Genomic DNA, 26,607 nt, shown 5'->3' on the forward strand with positions numbered 1-26,607 from the left:
AAGCTTCAAAAAGAAACTTGAGGCAGAATATAAATATGTGAAGACCAAGTAAATGAGGAATTAGGCTTAATGTGCATAGTTCTAGAAGGAAGAACTAAACTGAGTGAAGTTACAAAGGGCTGTAACTCAAAGGGATACAGGGAAGAACCTTCTAACAATGAAAGTGTCCAGCCCTGGAAGGTGTGGAACTTCCAGGTAGAGCAAGTACTTAGGCAGAGATATGTGCTGGATGCTGAGGAAGCGTTTCTTGTACTGAATGGAGGTTTTCTTTGTTTGGATTTGTTTGTTTTTAAACTAAATTTAGACTTTATTTGGATTTCACCAGTTTTTCCACTAGTGTCTTTTTTTTTTTTTCCTGTTCCAAGATTCAGTCGAGGGTCCCAAATTGCATTTAGTTGTTATTTCTTGTTAATCTCCTTCAATCTGTGACAGTTCCTCTGTCATTCCTTACAAGGTTGGATAACTTAAGGGGAAATGCTATTTTATTGTTTATTTTTATTAACTTTTTATCAGGAGCATTTTTCAATATTATTCCCTAAATTTAGCCAGCCTTGTTTTTATGGTACAAAAATGTTAATTTTGTCCTTTTTATTATAATTATATCTACTATCCACGGCCAGATAAATTAGGGACTACCTATTCTCTTTATAAAATAAGTTACTTTAGGAGTTCTTTCAGAGTTTCTATGACTATATGGTGAATTCTATTTTATGTTTTCTGTTGGTTAGAGCAACAAAAAATAAATTTAAAATTCTCTCACTTAGGAAGTGGTTTCCTTTTCAGTAGGAGAAAGCCAGTTTCCTTCCATATGTTGGCTGTCCTGCTGCCTATGTCCTATTTGCATACATAAAAGTAAGTTCCTGGTATCCCTGGGTACTAAAGTATCTTTCTCCCTAGAGGATAGGTCTGGTCTTCCTACTGCCATGGGTCCACCCAACTTAGTAGAAGACCAGGTATCTTTCTGAAATCGGTTTTGTACCCTCTCAGTCCTTTTCATTTTCCAGCAAGGAGATAAAAGGGGACTACCTAGTGAGATAATAGGAGACCAAAAGTGAGTGTGCCCTAGAAGCTTAGTGAAGAAAATTTCAACAAGGTGATAACACCTAAATTTGTGCCAAGCTCTAGGGAGATAGTCCTCATGGAGCCTACATTCTAGTGAGGAGAGTCAGGCAAAAACAACAATAAAATTAAATATTTAGTGTGTCAGATGGTGATAAATGTTTTAGAGGAAAATGAAACAAGGCAAGAGAGAAAGGGGATGTGATTGGGTGATACTCTCTCTAGACTGTCAGGGAAGGACTTACTGATAATGTGTGTTTGAGCAGAGACCTGAGGGGAAAAGGAAACCTACCTTGTCAATTCTGGACAGGACTGTTTTGGACAAAGACAAAGGTCTTAAACTTGTTTGGCATATTCGAGAAAGAGCAATGAGGCTTCTGTGGCTGAGTTGAGCCATAAGGGAAACCACAGTAGAAGGTGACGCCAGAGAGGTGGTGAGAGGCTGAAATCATGCAGGGCCTCCTAGGTCACTGTAAGGACGCTGGCCTGAAGGAGTGAGGAGGGCTCACTCCACTGGAAGGTTTGAGCAGAAGAGTAAAATGACGACTCTGCTATTGTCTTGAGAACAAGAGCCAGAGCAGGGAGACCGGTTGGGAGGCTGTTGGAACAGCTCAGATGGGGCTGATGCTGACTTCCAACTGGGGTGATAGTAGTGAAGGATTTGAGTATTGTTGATGGATAGGCAGAGGTGGAGTGTGAGAAAAGGGGAAGATTTAAGATGTTTCTCAACTTTTTTAGCATTAGTAATTGGGAGAACCAAGCTGCAGTTTACTGAGATGTAGAAGATTGTGGAAGGAGCATTTGGGGGTAGACGGCATGCAGATCAGGAATCTGAAATGCCTATTAGACGTAGGACAAGCTAAACTGTCAGTTTATTCCCTGAGCAATAGATTTGGGATTTGTCAACCTATAATGGTATTTAGAGTCTTGGAGCTGAGTGAGATCACCTGTGGAGAGGGATCTTGCTTCAGAAGACTGAGCCCAGGGGCATTGCAACATTCAGAGCTTGGGAAGATAAGGACGAACCAGCTAGTGAGGACTGAGAGTAGAGCCTTGGGTTTAGCAACATGGAAATCTTTGGTATCCTTTAAAAGAATAGTCTCACTGGAGTGGTGGGGGTGAGTTCACGAGTGTAGACATTATGTCAAACACACTTTAAGGGGCAGCAGAGAAATGAGGGAGTAGCCAGGGGGAATGTGGCTACTGAGAAAGTATTTTTAAAGATAAAAGAGAAAGAAAAAAAAAGAGAAAAAAAGATAAGAGATACTAAAGCATATCTCTGGAATGCAGTATCCTAATGGATCCAGTAGAAAGGGAGAAATTGACAGTGCTGGAGGGAAGGGGAAGAACTGCTGTAGCCATGCCCTTGACTAAGCAAAATGGGATGCAGTCCTCCAGAGTACAAGTAGACAGGTTGGCCTTAGATAGAAGTGTTGACAGCTAATTCTTCAGTAGCAACAGAAGAAAAGGTAGAGTGTATAGATATGGATGCACATGGTGGATAGTAGGAGCTCGTGGGAGTTATCTTTGTTTACAGTTCTCAGAAAATAGAAAGCAAAATTACCACCTGACAGTGAGGATAGGAGAACACTTCTTGGAAGATTGAGGAGACACGATAAGTTGTAGTACTAGTTCCTAGGAAAGGAGAGAACACACGGACTAGAAAATTGTAGTGGGATTGTCGGGCAGCTCAGAGGGCCTGCTTTAAGTGAATGGGCATTAATTTCAAGTGAGACCAATCAGCATGGCCGTTTGTTTTCCTCCAGCCTGTTCTGTTGGGCAAGCACAGGCATGAGCAGAGTTGGCAGAGAGAGAGATCACCAGAGTTGAGGTTTGCCAGGTGTGTAGGACTAAGAGAGTGCAGGCTAGGAGTAGAGGATTGTGTAGAGAGTGATGTAACAATGGACCACGGAATCTAAACCGGGTAAAGAAGAAAAGGAAACACCTGAGGTAGATAAGAAAAAGTAGTAGGCTCCAAAATTGTCATTCCCAATCGACGAAGAATTTAGAGTACTAGAAGGAATGAGTGGGAAGGAGAGGAGGTCATGGTTGAAGAATGGGACGCTTGAAATTGGGATTATGTCGTGGACGCAATTAGGGTAAAGATAAGGTCACAGTATAACAAAGAGAGTGGACAGCTGAGATAGGGTAGAGGGCATGACTGTGGAATAACAAGTCAGGGGACTGAGAGGGCAGGATATTGAAAGGATCATATCTGGTATTGAAGTCACCAGATTCATGAAAAAAGTAGTGTCCTCAGGAGTAATAACGAGCCAAAACAGTTTCAAGCCATGAGGGCGAATGACGCGGAGGCAGGTATGTGGTGGTCTGCAGACAACTGCAGCAGGGAGTGGCGAGTATGACAGTCAGATAGAATTGGATCAAAGGCTGTTCTGGCCGTGATGGATTAACAGGAACTGGATTTATCCTTCCATCTTAAACAACTAAAAACAGAAAAATCAAAGTATACGAAACAGTGGTTTTCAGACATTGGACAAAAGGTAGAGGTCAGTGATCCTTACGATTACTTCTCCCAGAGATGTGTAGTTCAAACAGAGCCCCACAGTTTTCCCAAGTCGAGGAGACAGTTGAGAAGTCTTAAGAGGCCACCATAGCTAGAATTCTTAGAGTAGAGTACCAGAGAGGAAAAGGGTTCACAGAGAGAGAGTTCTAGATCTGCAGGGAGTTCCTCTTGAGTCTTCAGCTGGGCACTGATTAGCAGTTACACATGAAGAAACTACTTAAGTCTGAGAAAAGGACTACGAAAAAGGAACAGGCAGAAAAATTCTCGCAGTTCACATAAGGCTGGGAATTGTTCACATTCCCAATAGCCAGAATGGGAAAACCTCATAATACATAGGAAGTTTGGTTGAATACTCAGAAGGGTGTTGCCTCGGCAGTAAAGACAAACAAGAGCTGTAAACTAAAGGCTTCTCTGGTTCCACCTAGTAAAGCTTAAAAGTACTGCTTGAACAGATTAAAAATAACTGTATCCCAGAACATTGTTCAAAAATATTTAAAGGAGTTGAAAAAAAAATCCATCACCCAACAAAATTCAGAATTCCTGACATCTAAATCAGAAATTACCAAACGTGCAAAGAAGGAGGAAAATACAACACATGAAGAGGAGAAAAAGCAATCAGTAGAACAGACCAAGAAATATTACAGATGATAGAATTAATAGACAGGGACATCGACGCAGCTGCTGTGAATAAACATACTACATATATTCAAGAAGACAGAACAAAGCATGTTAAGGAGAGACATGGAAGACATAAAAAGTCCAACATTAAATTTCTGGAGATGAAAATGTAATCTGTGTCTGAGACCAAAAAAGTACACTGGACAGGATTTAAGAGCAGATTAGACATTGTAGAAGAAAAGATTAGCAAACTTGAAGATGTAGTAATAAATACTATCCGAAGTGGAACATAGGAAAAAAACCCAAAAAACCACAGGTATCAGGGAGCAGGACAGTTTTAAGTGACCTAATATACATATTAGAGTCCCAGATGAGAAGAGGTTGGTAAAGGGAGAGGGCATGGATTGAGATAAAATGGGGAGGAAAAATTGAAGAAATAATGGCAGAAAAATTTCCACATTTGATGATATCCATAAACCCAGAAATCTAAGAAATTCAAGAGTCCAGTTTGAGGAAACAGCATGAAGAAAAAAACCACACCAAGCAAATCTCAGCGTGCCTAACACTACAGCAAGGCACCTCGTAATCATAGTGCTTAAACCAGAGGAAATCAAAGCATAGAGAGAAGCCTGGGAGCTTTAGTGGGGAGGGAGTAACAATGATCTGGAAGGGGCTGGGGAAGCACTGTCCTCAGGGAAGAGGTTTCAGAGTAGTAAAAAGGTGAAGACGGTGAAGAGCTTGAAAATATAGGGATTCTACTGATCCGCTGATTCTGAGCGCTCCAGGAGTCACAGTGGAAAGATCTGGGGAGTTGAGGCGCTGGCAGAGATGAGGTCGGATTTGGGTATGCATGAAGCCCTGTTGGGACGAGGATGACCTGTGAATCTTGGGTCTCTTGTGACCAGTGTGAACAGGAAAAGCAGGCATGATGTGGTTAGTCCTCCTGGTGTCCAAGGCAGATCGGGGTGGCGAGGCCAGGCTGTAGCTGTTCAGGGTAGGGACAGGTGGTCTTGCCAGGCGCAAGCAGAGCTTCACTCCAGCTGATGGAAGTGTGGGGCCTGGGAAGGGTGGTTTTAGCAGATCAAACTCATTTCCATGCATCTACTACACATAGTTTGTGTGGTGGGGTGTTTTTTTACTTTTGGTTTTTTTTTTTTTTTGCCATCATGTTTTTAGGCACCGATTGTGGAGACTCTCTTCCTGTACCCAATAGGTTCCTGGCATAAGGAGTTATCTCATCCATTGGAAGGGGGCTTCCTGCAGAGTCTGGATGCCATATTTGAGTAGAATTTATTTTTATTTTCAATCATGTTTGGTTTTCTGAAATTATTCCCGTACCTTTCATCAGATGGTTTTTGCACTCACATCCTAGTACTGTAATCACTTGGGATCTATTTATATGAAGGTCCTAGATGTCTCATAAGCATATTTTGCTGGGGTCCTCATACCTCTCCTTCCCAAAGTCAGTTGTTATCTTTTTGATTACACGGAACTGCAGAGCCCTGCCTTGTCAAGATCCAAATGAGATCAAGAAAGCATTCTATTCAAAACTGAGCAGCAGCTGAGGTGGATTAAGTAATACTTGGCAACAATTAAAAGTAAGCAAGCCACAAGTTGTACCTGCAAGGTTGCTTTATAATAATCAGCTTTTCACAACTTCTTTATTCTTAAAAGTTTATATTAGCTGTTGTATTGTCATATGTTTGATAAAAGTCATAATTGAGTAAAAAAGTGTGCTAGCTTTCAGCAGTTGTAGTAGGAAACCTAGTTATTTGGACCGTAGGGCCATAAACAGGGTCCCACTGCCCACTTGGTGGCTGTTTACCTTAATTACAAACCAAATATTAGAAAAAAATAAACATCATGTTGAATGTAAGCCTTATAGTCCCAAATCTATAAAATTTTATCTCATAGGGCACCCAGTATAACCTTATAAGAGCAACGTTTTGCAAGTTTAGGATATTTATGACCATGAATGTTCTTTTTATTAATTACACTCTATTTCCTGTGGCTATAATGTGGTTTTAAAATCTGTGTTCTGTTAGTAGACACAGTAAATGAGCAGTATGTATGCATTACTTGTTCCTGAGAAGCACAGTTTTCTACCGGATTACTTCTGCCAAATTATATTAATCATATTCAGATCATATAAAGCTCAGTTCATATCACAAATTACCCTCAATGTAGCGTGTGTGTGCCTGATCTGAATCTCAAGTTTATTTTTCTTGCTGTGTTTAATCTGCATAATTATAGTTTTGTTGACTTCCAATTTCCTTCAAGCAGAGAAGCCCTTTGAAAACCAAACATTTAACCGTCTCCCCTTGCCAAAATAAAGAAAGATCTGAAACAAAAAAAAGAAAATTTGCATTAAATAGTTTAAGTCTATTCACTGTGAAATGGTTTCAAGGAGGTGCTGAGTTTGGGAAAAATTGTAAGAAATGTTGCCACCTTTGCCACATACTCAGTGTAAGCCACCTCTGTGACTGCTACAAGCAGTAAGGCAGCATTGATTTAGTAATAGAAAAATGCAGCATTCCAACAGTACGAAGATGTAGTCCTGTTATATTATTCTGCCATAGAGAGACTATTGTGTCTAGTTTTGGTTACCTTAGTTTTTTTCACATTCTATTTTAAAAATTTTAAAACATCGTTATTGGAGTATAATTGCTTTACAATGGTGTGTTAGTTTCTGCTTTATAACAAAGTGAATCAGCTATACATATACATACATCCCCATATCCCTTCCCTCTTGCGTCTCCCTCCACCCTCCCTATCCCACCCCGCTAGGTGGACACAAAGCACGAAGCTGATCTCCCTGTGCCATGTGGCTGCTTCCCACTAGCTATCTATTTTACATGTGGTTACCTTGTTTTTATATTCTCTTTTGCCCTGTTATCCATGTAACCGACCATTGGTGCATATTTTCAAAATAATTGATTGTATTTGGAATACAAAGGGAAAAGCTATCTGATCCGCATTATCTAAAACCCTAAACCATGCTTTTTTTTTTTTAACAGCATCATTCTATAAGTTGAAAGCCATCCAATGAATCAAGAAAAATTAAAAGACTATTATTGTATTAATAATCAGGGGGTTCTAATGGACCATCTCCTAAGACCCTGTAACAAACTTGTTCTCATTATAAGATAAAAGAAGTAATCGGCCACTTGTCATTTTTTGAGAAAATTTAAAGCATTCTATCATCTTAAAAAACTTTTCAGGGGCAGTTTAGAATTTTTTTATTAACAGCTTGCATTCGAAGATTAGAAATTTTATATTTGAGATATAAAACTAAAATACCTTGTCTTTTAAAATTATTTTCTATATTTTTTATTGTTATATCTGAGCAAAGCATTCTAGCTATTCATTTTGAAAAACCGGAGCTAATAGAACTTTTTCCTCTATCCTCGATGTGATCATTCAAGTTTTCTATTAAAGTTAGAATCATTTCATTTTCAGCATGAGAGGGTTTCTTTCCCCATATTGGGAGTTGTAGAGAAAAGCTGTATTAGAATATAATACCAGTATGACTGAGTAAAAAGTCTTTGTTCTTAACATGGACTTACTTGAAAAGAAAATAGAAAATAATCCAGATATTTTTGTTTCCGTTTAGGTCTTCGGATAACGGTGCTTCTGACATCTTTCCTTATGGTTTTGGGAACTGGTCTAAGATGCATACCTATATCAGACTTAGTGCTTAAAAGAAGGTAAATCATATAAATAACTTAAAATTTTTTCTCCACATTTTTCTCTTTTGTTATGAGTATATTATATATGTTTAGTTATAAGCTGTTAGTAAACAGTTCCATTTTTTAGATCAGTAGAGGGTCATATTTATAGTAGCATTTTTTTTCCTGACATGATTAATTCAGTGGGCATTTATTAGTTGTCATGTGGAAGACACTATACTAGTTGTTGTGTAAATAAATAGAGAACAAGTTAATCTTCACACTATCTGGGAGCTATAACCATGGGAAAATAATAGTATAACATAAGGAAGAATAATGTAGTTAATGCCATAGGAGATTTATAAAATTGCCCCAAGAGACTAAGGTAAGTTTTGGCTGAGGATCTCAAAAGGAAGGGCTCATGAAGAAGGTGATAATTAAAGTAAGCATTGAAGGATAAGTAGAATTTTGATAACTATAGTTAGGGGAATGATATTCCAGGGTAGAGGAACAACAGAAACAAAGGCACAGAGGCAGGTAAGCACAGGCCTCTTCCAGGATGGGTAGGTAGCTTCATTTCTGTACAGCAGCATTTCTGTACCTGGGATCCATGGATTTATTCTCAGGGGCTGCAGGGTATATGAAGATTTAAAAAATTTTGTTTTCCTTTTGGTTATAATATTAAAAGATTTTTTAACCAATAATAATCTGTAATTAAAAGACATTTTTATTAACCAGGATGTCAGTTTCCTAGTGTTTATCTAACTGGGATCCTTGGATTTGACCTTAAGAGCCATTGAGAAAATTTTTCCCCTTAAAAAGGAGCATAAATTACTCACGTTTGGGAGACACTGGTGTACAGAATAAGACATAAGAATAGAATATGAAGAGATGAGTTTAGAAAAGGGTATCTTGAATGTGAAGGATATTGATGCCATCCTGTAGAACTGTAGTTTCTCACTGGACAGTTGGGAGCCACTTAGGTTCTTAATCTGAGCAGCAATAGGATCAGATGTATATGAGGTAAACTATTGATTTGAAGTCCGTAGGATTGATTACAGAGGGTTGAGAGTGCCAGCAGGATGCCTGAAAAGATGCAGTGAGAGCCCAAGCTGGAGTCATTGTTTTGTTTTATTTCTTTATTCATTTATTAGTTCATTTATTCGACAAAATTCACTGAGCTCCTCCTGTGTGCCAAGCTCTCTTCTGCACATGGGGAATATAGCAGAAAACACAATAGAAAAATCTGTACCTCGTGGAGTTTACATTCCAGTTGGGGAGACTGGCAATAAACTAGATAAATAAGTTAAATATATAGTATGTGCTATGGAAAGAAAAATAAAATAGGAAAGAAGGATTTGAAATGTCAGTGGAAGGATGGTGAAATTTCAGAAAGAATGGGCAAAAAAACTCTTACTGGGAAGATACGTTTTGGGGAGAAAGCTTGAAGGAATGAATGGACAATGCATTATGTAAGGGACAAGCATTTCAGGCAGAGAGAAGAGCAAGTATAAAGGGTGGGAAGGGAAGAGCACGCCTGGCAGGGAGGCTGATGGGGCTGGAGCCGCTGAACCAGACTTCATGGGAAGAGTGGTAGGAAATTAGACTAGCGCAGCTATGGGTGGTGGCGGGAGTGTGAGACCAGGTCCTTCAAGACCTCGTAAGGGGGCTTCCCTGGTGGCGCAGTGGTTGAGAGTCCGCCTGCCGATGCAGGGGACATGGGTTCGTGCCCCGGGCAGGGAAGATCCCACATGCCGCGGAGCAGCTGGGCCTGTGAGCCATGGCCGTTGAGCCTGCGCGTCGGGAGCCTGTGCTCTGCAACAGGAGAGGCCACAACAGTGAGAGGCCTGCGTACCGCAAAAAAAAAAAAAAAGACCTCATAAGGACTTCACCTTTTTCTGAGCTAGGAAATCATTAGCAGCTTTGAGCTGAGGACCATGGTCACAGGCTGCTTTATTGAGAATAGACTGATGTTGAAGGTCTAGGGCAAGAGTGAGGAGACCAGGTAGGGAACCAGTAAAATAAACCAGGTGAGAGATGATGGTGGCTTGAGCCATAGTTATGGCCGTGGTGGTGGTGAGAAGTGGTCAAATTCTGATTATATTTTGAAGGATTTGCCAGTGGATTGAATAAAGGGAATAAGAGAAAGTGAGGAGTCCAGAATGACTCCCTTGCCCTGGGAAGTTGTAGGAATGGAAAGGATAGCACAGATGCAAGAGAGAACATGAGAGAAAGATATCAGAGGTGATATGATTGAGGTTGCACTCTGGAGACTCTGAAATTGTTGATTCCATTAACAGAGACATGGGGCACAGGAGGAGGAAGGAATGGATTTTAGGTATAAGATGTTGGCTTTCATTTGGAACAGAATTTTTCACTTCAAAATAAATGCTGTTCCTTTTCAAATTTTCAAAATACGTTATCTTTCCAGAAAATTTGGAGTACATGTGTTTCATATTTTAAAAGGCAGATAGCAGAATCATTTGGGTTCCTGTGGAACATTGGTCTTCATTTCCTATCCTTCTGAGTGAGGTTTTAACAGATGAGTTTCATTGTGTTTGAGATGTTCTTAATTTTTCAAATATCCAGTTTTTTTAAAGCATCTACAGTCTTTAAGTACAGATTTCAGTGTAAGCTTAAATTCAACGATGAGTTCCTTAAAAATGCCTACTGGTATTTTTATTAGTTTTTCTTCTGTTTGTGCCATCCATTCTATTGCTTCTCTCTAATCTTATATCCCTTCATATTCTTTTCAGATATAAAATTATAGGAATAATAAAGAGTTGACTCTGTTGGTAGAGAAAATGGTATGAAAAATAGAGCTCATAAAGAAATGTAAACAAAGATAGGAAAGGAAAGAAAGAGAAATAAAGAGTTACAAGAGGGCTTCCCTGGTGGCGCAGTGGTTGAGAGTCCGCCTGCCGATGCAGGGGACATGGGTTCGTGCCCTGGTCCGGGAAGATCCCACATGCCGCAGAGCGGCTGGGCCTGTGAGCCATGGCCGCTGAGCCTGCGTGTCCGGAGCCTGTGCTCCGCAACGGGAGAGACCACAACAGTGAGAGGCCCGCGTACCGCAAAAAAAAAAAAAAAAAAAAATGAGAGATTGAACCTTTCATAAAAAGGAAGTAGAAGTTGAATTTTCTGTCTTTGTGCCTTCACCTATAAGGAATGTTAGGATATTATCCCCTTGAAATGAGACTTCACTTTATGTCCATACATTATTTCTTTAGAGCAGTATTATTAACAATGCATATGCAGCTATTAAAATGAAAATGCTGCAATTAGAATGCGTATTTTCACTAGTAGTTTCAATAGATCACCACTTTTAAGCTTCAGTCTCCATGACACTGAAGAGGAAGGGATAGAGACCTTTAGTAGGCATTTGGCTAGCACTGAAACAAGTATTTAGCGATCTTTTTCTGTGCCCTGTTCCACTTGGAGCTTTTTGAGCTTCTGACCCAGCCTTCTGAACAGTGTCCCTGCACCCTTTACTTCCTGTATTTTATCTTCTATGAGTCTTAAAGACATGAGAGTAGCAGCTTTCTGACAAGCCCTTTCCTCAATACACCTATTATTACCACCTTCCTAACTGTGGTCTACCTCTTCATAGTATCAATATTTCTTTCATCTGCAGAGTACCAATGAAAATTCAAGAAAAATTATTTTACCACTTTTATTAACATCACAAATAAATAAAGAACTTAGAATAATGAACTATAAAGCATGTTTTCTATGATTGGGAAGCAAATCATACCAAAAACATTACAGGTGGCATTGCTCTATCGCACCAGATGGCATTACTTTATAGTGTGAAATACGATATAGCATGCCCAGTAAACAATTTACAAACTTCTAGAAGGTGAACTTATAGTACGTCATATCTGCTTTTAATCATAGGGTTATCCAGTGATTCTCATAATATTATCTTTCAATTCAGTATAATTTTCATTAATATTAAAAATAGATTACTAACATGTGTTAGATAGTTAAATAGTATGGTTCTAGTAAACACAGATTTTCTAGAAATACACTCCATTGTGAAATGCTCTGTAGCTGGCAATATTAAATTTAAAATGACCATACTAGAAAAGACGAATTGTTTAGTAAATGGCTTTATGATAATCGCTCAGCTATCTGAAAAAAAAAAATGAAGAGCCCTAAATCTCTGCCTTACCACTTAATTCCAATTGGATCAAGCATTTAAATATAAAAAATGAACCATAGAAGTATTAGAAAATGAGACTCGTTTTTAATAATCTTAAAATGGGGAAGACCTTCCAACTAAGACACAAATCCCAGAAGCCATAGAAAAGCTTAATACTTTTGACTACATAAAAATGTAGAATATCTGCATGATTAAATACATTATAAAACAAAGTCAAAAGGCAAGTTAAAAACTGTGAAATGTTTGCAACAATAAGACAAATGGATAATTTCCTTAGTTGAAAAGAACTCTGTTAAATCAATAAGAAAAATAGCAAGTCAGTAGGAAAATGGGTAATAGATATGAGCAAATAATTACAGAAATTGAAATACAAATCTTAAGATGCTCAACCACTTCATCATAATTAAAGAAATGAGGGCTTCCCTGGTGGCACAGTGGTTAAGAATCCGCCTGCCAACGCAGGGGAAACGGGTTCGAGCCCTGGTCCAGGAAGATCCCACATGCCACCGAGCAACTAAGCCCATGTGCCACAACTACTGAGCCTGCGCTCTAGAGCCTGCAGTCTAGAGCCCGCGAGCTGCAACTACTGAAGCCCGTGCACCTAGAGCCGGTGCTCTGCAACAAGAGAAGCCACCACAGCGAGAAGCCTGTGCACCGCAACTAGAGAAAAGCCTGCACACAGCAACGAAGACCCAACGCAGCCCAAAATAAGTAAATAAATAAATAATTTTTTTTTAAAAAAGAGGCAAACCATTTTAAAAAATAATTAAAGAAATGAAAATTAAAAGAGCAATTATATGTTGTTTATTGGCAAAGATGAAAAAGTATGATAATGTGCTGTGTTGCCCGGGGTATAGGGAAACATAGGCATTGCTGATGTGCAAGCAATTTGGGGCATCCTATTTAGAGGGCATTTTTGCAGTATTTATCAAATTCAAAATGCACATGTCCTTTAACCCAATACTTGTCATTCTAGAAAATTAGCCCACATATAAAGCTCTACCAGTTTGTAAGGAAAATCACATTTGTGTGGCTTTGCCTGTAATAGCAAAAGGCTGGATGCAACCCAAATGTCTTCCACAAAGGACTAGTGATGGTGAAGTATATAGTGGAATAGTATGTAGCTGTGAAAAGGAGGTGAAAGTTCTATAAATGCTGATTTGGAAATATCTCCAAGATATATCATTGAGTTTTATAAAAGACAAAGTTTTTAATGTTATGTTTAATATATTCATACTTAGAAAAAAGTGGGAGGGATGTATTTGGTAAGAACTGTTTCTGAAAGAAACCATTACCATTGGTTGTTTCTGAGGAGGAAGCCTGGGAACCTGGAAGTCTGGGGTGGAAAGGAGATTTACTTTTTGTTTTATACTCTTTTCTCTGCTTGAGAATATTTTTACCATGTGAATATATCACCTTTTGGACTGAAAACAGTAGTTAAGAGAAACTAAAATGAACACATCAGATCTTCAATAATGAGAATAAGAGAAGGAAAGGCAAGGAAGGGTTATATGTAAATTTCCCCAGTATAGAAATATAAACCCTTTCATATAAAAATGAACAATTGGTAGATTTAAGAACGAAGACTCTTCTCTGTAAAACACATAGGATTCTGATCAGTGTGTTCTAAAAGTATGGTCCACAGATAAGCTGCTTATTAAAAATACAGATCCCTGGGCCCCACCCCAGTCCTACTCATTTAGTCTTAACAAGCTCCTTTAGTTAATTTTATACTCATTTTAAGTTTGACAACCTGACTGCCCTAGGTGCGTAGCATCCTCACTTTAACTAGTAACTGCATTGTGCTTGCCCATCCTACAGTATAATCACATAATATTTTTAATGTCTTATTTTAAAGCAGATTAAGATTTATCTTCTATTTAATAGTTTTATTTGCAATTTGACTCTTAAAACTCCAGAGGTCAGATTTCATGAATATAGTTCTCCATGATGGTCAGCTAGGATTCAGATAAGAAAGATTGGTAGGAGATTAACTCCTCATAATAAGCATTTAACAGGGGAAAAAGCCAATAGAAGATATGTAAAGTGATCTTTAGAGTTTTGGAAGATGCTTTATTTCCCTTTTGATTGTCTTTGGAATGTGATTATTTCTGAGACATTTCTTCTAAGGACCTATAATATCATATATGAATTTTTAAATTTACTTTTTTTGTTGTTAAATATCCTATACATATAGAAGAGTACATAAAACATTTATGTACAGTTGAGTGAAATAATCATGAGAAAGATAGCTATGTACCCATCACCCAGGTTAGAAATCCAGAAATCCCCTGAGACCCCCTCCCTGATTTATAACCCTGTCTCTCCTTACTGTACATAATCATAATCACAAATGTTGACAGGATTTTCAGAGTAAACTGAGTTGAAAGTTATGGAGAATATATTCAAAGTCTGTTGCAAATGTCTGTTTATTCTTTTCTTCTGAATAAAGATTTGCCATAGATTTTTTTTTCCTATTCATATGGAAAGGCACAAACAAGTAAAAGATGATTTTATCTGCAACAGAATGATTACAGGAACAAAATAGGCCAGAAGTAGACATTGGTAATAATTTAACATATAATAATAAACACATAAATCAGTAGGGTTACTAAATAAAGCATATTTTATTAAATAGATTTATCTATTATGTGTTTGGGCAAATTGGTTACGTATTAGAAAAAGAAATGTGGATACTTAACCATACAGCATGCATTAAAATATATTCCTGATGGATTGATGAGCTTCATATTTAAAATGAAACAGTGTAAGGGAAAATTAATCTTATCCCTAAAGAGATTGCTTTTCCAAGTATAAAAACAGTGAAAGAAATCATAAGGGAAGCATTTGTAGATTTGACTACATAAACATTTGAACCCTCATGCTTCTAAAAGAAATCATAAAATTAAAATACAAACTAGGAAAAATATGTGTTGCAAATATGATGTCTAACTTATAAAATAATATAAAAATATAAGCACTTCTGAAAAGAGAATGGGAAAATGAACATAATAGACATTCTTAACAAATGTTGGTTTGCAGATTTCAGATTTCATTATTTAAATTCATAACTCGGCAGTCAACATTTATTGACAGTCTGTGTATTTGTAAAGCATAGGCTAAGCTGTGTAAAGAGATAAAAAAATACACAAGCTCAATAAATAGAAGTTTATTTTTCTGCCAAGAAACAGTCTAAAAGATAGTGGGCTGCTCCAGGCGTGTAGGCAGCTCTGTTCCAGGGACCCAAGTTCCTTTTCTGTTGTTCTAACATCCCCTGGGGTGATATCCTTGTCCAAGTGGTCAAAGCTGGCTCATCATCAGTGCTTTCATTGTAGCCCACAGGAAGGGGAAATTGGACATCCAGGGCAAGTGACTGCGTCTTTAGGTGATCACTAGGAAGCTGTATGTATCAATTCTACTCACATCCCATTGGTACAGACTTAGTACATGGCCACACGTATCCGCAAGAGGAGCTGGAAATGTAGCTCAGCAGCCATGCCCCCAGTTAAAATGCAAGGATGCTTAAAAAAAAAAGATATAGCTATCACAGCATAAACAGAAATAATGGTACAAGGCACTAAATTGGCACTAAATTAAGCAGTACTCCTCTGGGTAGGAAATCTCAGCTAGAAACAAGTACTTCCTGTTAGGAAGATTGTGGAAGTCTCATTTTTGCCATGGAATGTCATATTTGATTTCTTTTTGTAGAAGTGGGAGGATTTGTTCTCTGTCCCAGGTAACAAAGTTGGTTTGAAAATAAATTTAAGAAATAACAACAAAAAATGCATGGATGCTATAACAAAAGAAAGGGAGAATGGATGTAAGGAGACAGTTAGTAGTCTCTGCTATCAAATGTCTCCATGTATCCATGTACCCCCTCTTCCCATGCAAAGAACATATTCATCTTTCCTCAAAGGATAAGACCCACAGTCCAGTCCAGTTATTGTGTCCAACTCAAAATCCAGAGTCTCTGGCTTCTATCAGGTCTTTGTGGTTCTCTGGGAGTGACCCCTTTGATTGTTCTTTGTGATTTTGGCTTTGTCCTTGGGAAGGCTCTTTTTTGGTCCATTGTTCTTAGTGAATACACCTGAAGTTGGAGGCTATGCCATTCTTAGGGGCTACACAGCTGTTGTGTTTCACTTTCTGCCTGATACTGATTTGGGGACCTCAGGATTACTTTAGGAATCAAGCATCTTAAAGCTTCATAGAACCGTTTTGCGGTGTCTTTGGTGATACACTTCCCTCAAACATTTAGTAGGCTTCTCTATTTACATCCAGTGGGTTCATGTAAATGTAGCCACATCCAAAGGTTTTTACTTATGGCTGTGTTTCTTACACCGGCTGAATCTCCTTTCCTTTACTCCTTCTGTGCTCAGCTCATCCCTTTTCCCTCAATTTCGTGGTGGCTACCAGGATGCCATCTGAAAAAAGGACTGGGTAGGAAAATACCACCTTTAATTTGGTCTTTGCTGCTAGACAGGCTCTGAAGGATGTTATTTCCTGCCATTTTAGGATACAGAAACAACCTGAGGCTTCAAATTCCTGGATTCTCATTAAATTTGGGTAGTAGGCCTTGGGCTGAGAGAAACCCTCTTAGCAGAGCTCATGTCCCTTCCGTCTGTGCTTGCAAACCAGCTACCACTTGCCTGGCTCCATCTCTCTTGTAGCGCCATCCTAAAAGCGGCAAGGGGCAGGAAACAGAGTAGTGTTCTGATTTTTTTCCAGCCAGTTCCAGGTAATCACAAGCAGTGGTTTTGCTGCATCTCGCAAGTCACCTGCCTTTTCAGCCTGCAGCCTAACCACTAAGTCAGTGCCAAATATGTTATGCCTTTCTGAATGCAGAATCCTAATTCTGGAGCTAATTTCTCAATCAGGGAACAGTTAAGCTGTAATAGTGAGGAGTCTCAAAATATAATGGCTGAAACAAGATAGTATTTCTTTCTTATGTGATAGTCCAGAGTTGGCAGGTGGGCCAGGGCCTAGGCAGCTCTGTTCTACAAAGGAACCTAAGTTCCCTCTATCTTGTTGCTTCCCTAGGGAGATGCCTTGGCAGGAGTCCAGAGTAGATTTATCCACACTGTAGTAACATTTCATCCCACAGGAAGAGGGAGAGGGAGACCAGGGAGAGCATTTTATCCTCAAGGAGGTGACCTTGAAATCCTCCCGCTCTCATCACATTGGCCCAAACTTGGTAACAAGACCCCACCTCACTGCAGGGGGAGCTTGGAAATGCAGACTGTAGCTCACCCCAGCACAGACTTGGGGTGCTCTGTAATTAAAAGGAAAATAGAGAGAATGGACACTGGGGGATAGTTTATTGTCTCTACCACAGGCAAACTGGCTAATTAGGAGGAAAAGGTCAGTTTAGATCCTCGTTTTATACCATGCATCAAAATAAATTCAGATGAATTAAATGGTTAAATATTTAGTTGGAAAACAATATATAGGAATATTTATCTGATCTCTACATAGGAATTTTTTTCTAAAGCATGAAAAACAGGAAAATTATAAAGAGAAAAATTGATCTGACCACTTACAAACTGTTGAGGGTACAAATTGTTAAGCTTAAAACAAAATTGACCAACAGGAGAAAATATTTGTCAAAATAAGGGCAAGAACAGGTAAATAATACAAATAAATATATTAAGCACTCATTCAAAATAAGAAAAATTGTAATATACCAATGGGAAAAAAGACCAGTAGTCAAAAAATGAAATGCAAATTAAAACAAGGAGATCCCTGGACTTCCCTGGCGGCGCAGTGGTTGAGAGTCTGCCTGCCGATGCAGGGGAGACGGGTTCGTGCCCCGGTCCGGGAAGATCCCACATGCCGCAGAGCAGCTGGGCCCCTGAGCCATGGCCGCTGAGCCTGCGCGTCCGGAGCCTGTGCTCCACAACAGGAGAGACCACAGCAGTGAGAGGACCGCGTACCGCAAAAAACCACACACACACACACACACACACACACACACACACACACACACACACAAAAACAAGGAGATCCCTTTTGGCCTTACCAAGTGTGACAGACAGAATAATACCCCCATCCCCCAAAGATGTCCATGTTCTAATACCCGGAACCCGTGAATGTGTTCTGTTACATGGCAAAAGAGAGCTACGATAGTAGGTGGAATTAAGTTTGCTAATCATCTGACCCTAAAATAGGGAGAGTATCCTGGGTTATCCAGGTGGGCCCAACGTAATCACAAAAGTCCTAAAAGGAGAGATAGAAGAGGAAGTCAGAGAGATGCAGTGTGAGAAGGACCCAAACCACTGTTGCTGGCTTCGAAGACAGAAGAGGGGGGCCAGGAGCCAAGGAATGCAGGTGGCTGCCAGAAGCTGGGAAAGACGAGGAAGCATATCCTTCTCTAGAGCCTCCAGGAAGGAACATAGCCATGCCACACCTTGAGTTTAGCTCAGTGAGACCCATGTTGGACTTCTGATTTACAGAAATGTAAGAGAATAAATGAGTGTTGTCTTAAAGCCACTAAGTTTGTGGTAATTTGTTATAACAGCAATAGAAAACTAACACACCAACTTTGTGTGTATGTGTGTAATTTTTATTTTTCTATTAAAATTTTTTTTTTAATTTTTTTCTTTATTTTTCGGTGAGTATTTTTTAAATAGTGGTATTCAATGCTGGTGAGGCAGGCACTGTTGACCACTACTGATGGGACTGTAAATTGCTACAGGCTCTTCTGAAATACAACTTTGGAGTATATTTCATAAGATCTAAAATGTTCATACCCTCTGACTTATCGACCCTAAGGAAATAATTTGGAAATGGCAAATATTTTTATACAAAGGTTCTCACAACACCATTATTAATATTAACAAATAAGTAACAAACATTAGGAAAATGTTAAATGAGTTTTTGTACATCTGTATGATAGACTATCAGTGGAGCTATTAACAATTATGATATAAAGAATGAAATGAGAAATGCTTATTATACACTATAAAGTTAAAATGATTTAGTGCATAAAACTGTGTATTCAATTTGATATCTATGATTACCTGTGCCTGTCTTGATTGAGAGATGCATTGGAAAAAAAAAACTGAAAGAAAAAAAGACTGAAAAATCAAAATATTAGGAATGGTTATATGAGTTACTGAATCATTGAATTTATGGACTTTTTCTTCTCTATGCACTTCTTTTCTACTACGAGTATATATATAAAATACTTTTAAACTAAGAGGACAAAGTAAAAGTTATGAGACAAAAAAAACGTTATGAGACAGAATGGGGGGAGGTAGGTCTCTCTCAGACCAGGACTAAGTCCATTTTTCTCCCGAGCTTTGCTGAGAGATTATCGTATTTGGCCTTAATAAAAATCCTGTGAGATAAAGTACCTTTGGGGAAATTGAAATGAAAGAGAATAAGTGATTCACCAAAGATTATACAGTTAATAAATTTAGATAAGTCTAGAAGCTGAGTCTTTTGATATCTAACCCAATATTCTTTTCACTGTGTTTTTTAATGAACTTTCTGTAACTGTACTTGCTATGTTATTATTATAAGCTTCTTTAGGCCCAGACTATAGTTCTTATCTTTATATTCCCTTTAGTGTCTGCTGTAGGTGCCTTGACCATAGTAGATATGCAGTAGATATTTTTAATTGGATCATAATTGGCCAAAATTATTAAAGGGTACAAAAGGGAAGTAGATTTTCATAAAAGAAAACTGAGGCTATGGTAAAAATCTTTAGAAAGCTCATTCCTTTTCACCATTTCAGTCTGTTTCTCCCTTCCTAACTTCTTTTTTCCTGTAATTAATTCATAGCATCTCTGACCCTTTTTATTGCCTTTTTGGGCTAATTAAAGGAAAACTACTTCTAGCACTTTAGACCATTTTCGATATCCAGGAAATCCTGTAACACATGAGTTTATTCTCATGCAGGATGATTAGGAATGGGGAATTGGGAGAAAGCTTGTGAACCATTGGCATATTGAGTGTTAGAGATAAGTATTCTTATTCTAAATCATTTCTCATTAAAAATACATAGAATTCAAGTTAAGAATGCTGGATTTACACTGAGGAAATATCTGCTCAGTTTCTAAAAAGCCAACTCTCTAATGTTATCCCCAGTGCTAGTCATAATAAAGGTTTATAAAGTACATCTCTGCATAGAATAAAAATATGCCAGCCCGTGCACCGCCACAAAGAGTAACCCCTGCTCACCACAACTAGAGAAAGCCCATGTGCAGCAACAAAGACCCAATGCAGCCATAAATAAATAAATAGCTAATAAGAACCTGATGTATTAAAAAAAATAAAACTTAAAAAAAAGGGGGCTTCCCTGGTGGCTCAGTGGTTGAGAGTCCGCCTGCCGATACAGGGGACACGGGTTCGTGCCCCGGTCCGGGAGGATCACACGGGCTGCGGAGCGGCTGGGCCCGTGAGCCATGGCCGCTGGACCTGTGCGTCTGGAGCCTGTGCTCTGCAGCGCAGTGAGAGGCCCGCATACTGCAAAAAAAAAAAAAAAAATTTGTGTACTGGTGAAATCACATTTAATTTTGATTTCTAGTCCTGGCTTAGCCATTAGCTAGTTATATGACTTTGGAACTCCCCTCACAAATACTTTTTGAAGAAAAGAAAGTTATAAATAAGTTATAAAATAAGTGTGATTTTAAATGTATTATTAGCTTTTCTGGAACTCGGTTTTTCTATAAAATCAAGAGGGTGGGTTATCTAGCTGAGGTTTGAAGTCTCTTCCAACTATAAAAATTCAAACTCTAAAACATCGTATTATTCTAAGTAGAAAATAATTTAAGAATCATGGGTATTTGTTCCAAAATGTCAGGAAGCAAAAGGTTGGGATACCAGAATATCATTAAATACAAGCTAAAATGTCAAGTACCTGAAAACACATGAACTTACAGGTCTTCAGTTTGAACTTTAGCTATTGGCATTTGTTTGAAAAGCTATAGTATATTGAATAATAAGAAAAGGAATGCAGCTGTGCAGAAATGCCACACTAGGTACCCCTGAGCCTTGGCCTCTCCATGGGCAGGGGCAGCAATTGAGGGCTGAGGTGCCCAGGGCCGGGGCAGATGTGGCCAGGCCATGCTAGGTGTCCTCATGCCTGCCGTGGGCCAGCCAGCCTCAGCAGTACCGACACTGGTGGGCCGCTCCCACTTCCTAGTCTCTACCATCTGGTTCTGCTGATGCTGGAAAAACTCCCAAAGCTCTGATCTAATCTTCTTCTCAGCCCACAAGGGAAATTCCCCTATTTTCCACCTGGCCTGTGGGGACAATGTAAACTAGGCCTCAGAAGTAGGCAGAAGCTATGTAAGGAGAAAAAAAAGGGACAAAGAAAAAAGACCCAAGGGAGAAGGGAAGAAAAGGAAGTTGGGTGGGAAGGGGGAGACAAGGAGAGGGAGTCAATTAAGGGACCAGTGAAAGGAGACTGGGATGAAGGAGAGCAGCACCCCTGCGCCTTGGCACGTCTGTCAGGGCTTGACCTGCAAAGGTCAGGACACCTGCAGTCTCCTAACTGTGAATATACGAGTATACCCATCTTCATCAGGCATGAAGTTTCAGGCAAGGAAGCAAGAGTTAGACCCCTTGAATTAACTAGTCAGCTTCCAGAGAGCTCCCTTTCTGCTACAGAGCTTATTGCCCAGGAGACAAAACTACATCCTCATGCTGCTAACTTCTGCCTGCCCTCCCCGGGTGAACTGTGCTGGAGACAGTGCTAAAGCCTTGGCCTCGCTCTAACCACTCTCATTTTCTTTTTCTAAAAGTTTTGTTTCCCAAATATTAATCACCTTGTTTTTTGTATTGCTGAATAGAAGCTTTTTAAAATTTACAAGTGGAACTGATGTGATGTATGTGGTGGAACCTTGTGAGGTTGTACAACACAGGTTAGTTGTGTATTTCGGTGACCCCACTTCCCTGTACTTGGATCCTGGAGAGCATCCACACTGCCTTCGCACCCTGGGAGGCACTCTGGGGAGTTTAGAAACCGTGGTCCTTACCCACAAGGAACTTAACTGCTACTTGCAAAACAAAACTGAAGCATGTAATCATGACAGAAAAATTAACGTTAAGTTATGTGATCTACTTCACTTAATGGAAGGTTGTGAATCACACCTCTTTTGTTGTTCTGTGTTGTTGTTTTTTTGTTTTTTTTTTATTTTTACATCCTTATTGGAGTATAATTGCTTTACAATGGTGTGTTAGTTTCTGCTTTATAACAAAGTGAATCAGTTATACATGTACGTATGTTCCCATATCCCCTCCCTCTTGCATCTCCCTCCCATCCTCCCTATCCCACCCATCCAGGTGGTCACAAAGCACCGAGCTGATCTCCCTGTGCTATGCAGCTGCTTCCCACTAGCTATCTATTTTACGTTTGGTAGTGTATATATGTCCATGTTGTTTTTAACAGTCAGCCCAGATCAATCGGTATGAGTTTCTGAAAGCCAGCTTCCTTCAGGAGTGCTTCAAAAGCATTAGGACAATCATAACAAGTTGCATTTATCTTTCAGCATGTGAAGGCAGAGAGACTTTTAAGTTCAGACTGTTCATTTAAGCTGGGTGTTTTCCCTTTTCATACTGTCAAGTTCATATACCTAAGTTTTGTTCCGGCATCTGTTTTTAACAATTAGAATGAATAGTCTAATTGTAAATTTCCATTTTCTCACGTATCCAACTTCCATCCTCAGCAGTCTCCTGAAACTGCTTCTGCTGAGATCATGCAAGACCTCCTTGTTGCCGAATCCAGTGGTTACATTTCAGTTAAACCCTCTTTCTGTTTGATCTGAAATTATTGGTGCCTCACTTTCATCTTCTCTAAACCCTTCTCTCCTTAGTTACTATGACACCAGTCTTTCCTGTTTTTTTTTTTTTCTGCCTCTATAATTGCTCCTTCTCAATTGTCTTTCTAGACTCCTCTTCCCCTGACTATTTAAAAGATGACGGTATTCTCCAGAGTTTGTTCCCCAAACCCAATGTATATCTCTCATCTCAGACCTCTTTCCTTAGCTTGCAACCTGTAGTCAACCACTTATTGGACATTTCTACAGTTATGGGTACCCCCCTTTATATCCAGTCATTCACTTAACTATATCTATTATACCACCTTAACAGCCCTCCAAACCATCCCTCCTCTGTACCTCACTGTTGTTGCCAGTAGTGCCACCGGGTCCTTGTCCTGGACTCCATGCCTAAGAGTGTTCCACTCTGATTTTCCTTCAGTTTTGCCATTCCTTATGGGGTGAGGAGTCTGTAGAGCCGAAGAGATGTGTCTGCCCTGCCCATCACCACTTTCAAGCTACACAAGACCCCAGCAATCCCTGCAACATACCTCTTTCCCAGGTCTGTTCTTCCAAGAGTGAACTGCATCCCTGGGGTGTGCTCCCTAGGCCCAAGGGGTAGCTAAGGGGCAGGTGTTTGGAAGGGGATAGATGGAGCTTGAATGGAGTTGGACCTTAAGGTTCATGTACATGTATGCGAAGCCCCTGATGTTGTAGATCAGAACCAGAGGTCAGAGGAGAAGGAGGGTGTGCAGGGACCTCTACTAGTACTATTGTCCCAGGCCCCACAAGCTTAGGCCTAATTATTGCCTTATTTTTTTTAATATTCCTGATACAGTACTGGTAGGTTACTCTTCAACTACTCAAAGAGTTTTAGCTTTTTAATTTTATATTCCCATGTACCCATTGCTATCACAGTGCCTACCCAATACACAGTGAATACTCAGTACATCTTTGTTAAATGAATTAAATAATACAACTTGTATTGAACCATTTATAATTATTTCCTCTCCTTAATTGTCATTTTAAAGAATTTACGGTAATGTTTGTATGATTTTATTATGTCCTAGGACCAGCACTTTTCCAGAAAAAAAAAAAAGCAACCTCTATGCATTAGTATTAAATGGGAAAACAAGATTTTATATATATAACTGAATTATTTTAAAATATATTTAATTTAATTAATTATAATTAATTAAATATATTTAATTTACAATTAATGAATTATAATTATTTTTAAATATATTTAATTAAATTAATTATATATAATTAAATAATATAAAAATATATTTTAAAATATATTTTTACAAACAAGTTAATTTCATAAAATAGGGTAAGTTTTTTTTTCCCAAGGCTTTTTATTAATTGCTTTACAATGGTGTGTTAGTTTCTGCTTTATAACAAAGTGAATCAGCTATACATATACATATATCCCCATATCTCCTCCCTCTTGCGTCTCCCTCCCATCCTCCCTATCCCACCCCTCTAGGTGGTCACAAAGCACCTAGCTGATCTCCCTGTGCTACGTGGCTGCTTCCCACTAGCTATCTGTTTTACATTTGGTGGTGTATATGTGTCCATGCCACTCTCTCACTTCGTCCCAGCTTACCGTTCCCCCTCCCCGTGTCCTCAAGTCCATTCTCTACGTTTGCGTCTTTATACCTGTCCTGCCCCTAGGTTCTTCAGAACCATTTTTTTTTTTTTTAGATTCCATATATATGTGTTAGCGTACGGTATTTGTTTTTCTCTTTCTGACTTACTTCACTCTGTATGACAGACTGTAGGTCCATCCACCTCACTACAAATAACTCAATTTCGTTTCTTTTTATGGCTGAGTAATATTCCATTGGCTATATGTGTCACATCTTCTTTATCCATTCATCTGTTGATGGACACTTAGGTTGCTTCCATGTCCTGGCTATTGTCAATAGAGCTGCAATAAACACTGTGGTACATGACTCCTTTTGAATTATGGTTTTCTCAGGGTATATGCCCAGTAGTGGGATTGCTGGGTCGTATGGTAGTTCTTTTTTTTTTTTTTAATTTATTATTTTTTTGGTAGTTCTACTTTTAGTTTTTTAAGGAACCTCCATACTGTTCTCCATAGTGGCTGTATCAATTTACATTCCCACCAACAGTGCAAGAGGGTTCCCTTTTCTCCACACGCTCTCCAGCATTTATTGTTTGTAGGTTTTTTGATGATGGCCATTCTGACTGGTGTGAGGTGATACCTCTTTGTAGTTTTGATTTGCATTTCTCTAATGATTAGTGATGTTGAGTGTCCTTTCATGTGTTTGTTGGCAATCTGTATATCTTCTTTGGAGAAATGTCTATTTAGGTCTTCTGCCCATTTTTGGATTGGGTTGTTTGTTTTTTTTGATATTGAGCTGCTTGTAAATTTTTGAGATTAATCCTTTGTCAGTTGCTTCACTTGCAAATATTTTCTCCCATTCAGACTATACTGCAAAGCCACAGTAATCAAGACAGTATGGTACTGGCACATAAACAGAAATATAGATCAATGGAACAAGATAGAAAGCCCAGAGATAAACCCACACACATATGGTCACCTTATTTTTGATAAAAGAGTCAAGAATATACAATGGAGAAAAGACAGCCTCTTCAATAAGTGGTGCTGTGAAAACTGGACAGCTACATGTAAAAGAATGAAGTTAGAACACTCCCTAACACCATACACAAAAATAAACTCAAAATGGATTAAAGACCTAAATGTAAGGCCAGACACTATCAAACTCTTAGAGGAAAACGTAGGCAGAACACTCTGTGACATAAATCACAGCAAGATCCTTTATGACCCACCTCCTAGAGAAATGGAAATAAAATCAAAAATAAATAAATGGGACCTAATGAAACTTAAAAGCTTTTGTACAGCAAAGGAGAACATAAACAAGATGAAAAATAGGGTAAGTTAATGGTAGGTGACGGAAACCAGTGTCAGGCAAACATGAAAATCTTGATATTACAGATTGGTGTTATGCCATGGTTACCAGACGGCAGTGCTTGTAACCTCTTAGTAAGTGCCAGGCCCTGAGGGACTCTGGGATATAGGTGCAAGAAGGAGCAGAACTAAGTTCTGGAAAATTTAAAGATGCTGGGAAGAGCAGGCACTGGATTTCCCTGCCAGGTTACCCATGAATTCAGAGGGTAACCCAAAATCCTGTAGGTCCCAGTTCTCCTACTGAGCTCATTTATGAGGAGTGCATTTATTTATGATGACGTTAATGCAAAAAAAGCACTTACTTATTTAAATTAGAATAATTTTTAAACGCCAAAACAGCTTGTTTTTCCCTAGGATTTTTCACTTTGATAATTCATGTTTTAGGTTGGCCTTCCAAGTTCGGTGACCTTTTAGACTTAGTAGCCATCTGAAATGTCCCTAGTGCTATACGTGCTCTGGATACTTATGTTAGCAGGTATACATGTTATAGTGAGAAATATTCTGATCTGAGAATTGAGTAAACTGGACTTGGATGATCCTTACCTTATCTCAAGCTCACGTGTTCTATGACTTATGTTTGCTCCTTGGAAAATAGTCTATTCGTGAATTCACTGAGAAGTAGCAAAGAGTTAAGCCATGGCAATGATTTGAGTTTTATACCTTAGTTTTCAGGATTCATACTGTTTTATCAAGGTTTTTTTTTTTAATAGGTCGTTTCTTCCATGTTCTCCTTCTACTCTTAACATTTTTAGGCATAATAAATCTTACTCATTCCAACCCTTCTCCTTCTAGATGAGATGAGTCTTTCAGGAATACCTCATTAAAGGTGGTAAATGTCAAAGCAGTTACCTTTA

The 26,607-nt window shown here is 38.9% G+C and overlaps 1 protein-coding gene across 1 annotated transcript in view; it reads left to right on the top strand.

Annotated features, from left to right (window-relative positions):
* SLC49A4 (solute carrier family 49 member 4) overlaps window positions 1–26,607 on the top strand; it is an 87,805-nt gene that overhangs the window by 1,380 nt on the left and 59,818 nt on the right. The window contains exon 2 of the mRNA XM_029215109.1: window positions 7,815–7,908. Within this exon, the coding sequence (XP_029070942.1) occupies window positions 7,815–7,908 (94 nt within the window). The remainder of the gene's footprint in view (window positions 1–7,814; window positions 7,909–26,607) is intronic.

This window comes from Monodon monoceros, unplaced genomic scaffold, assembly GCF_005190385.1.
Source record: "Monodon monoceros isolate NGI ecotype Baffin Bay Population unplaced genomic scaffold, NGI_Narwhal_1 Super_Scaffold_11, whole genome shotgun sequence".
NCBI lineage: Eukaryota > Metazoa > Chordata > Mammalia > Artiodactyla > Monodontidae > Monodon > Monodon monoceros.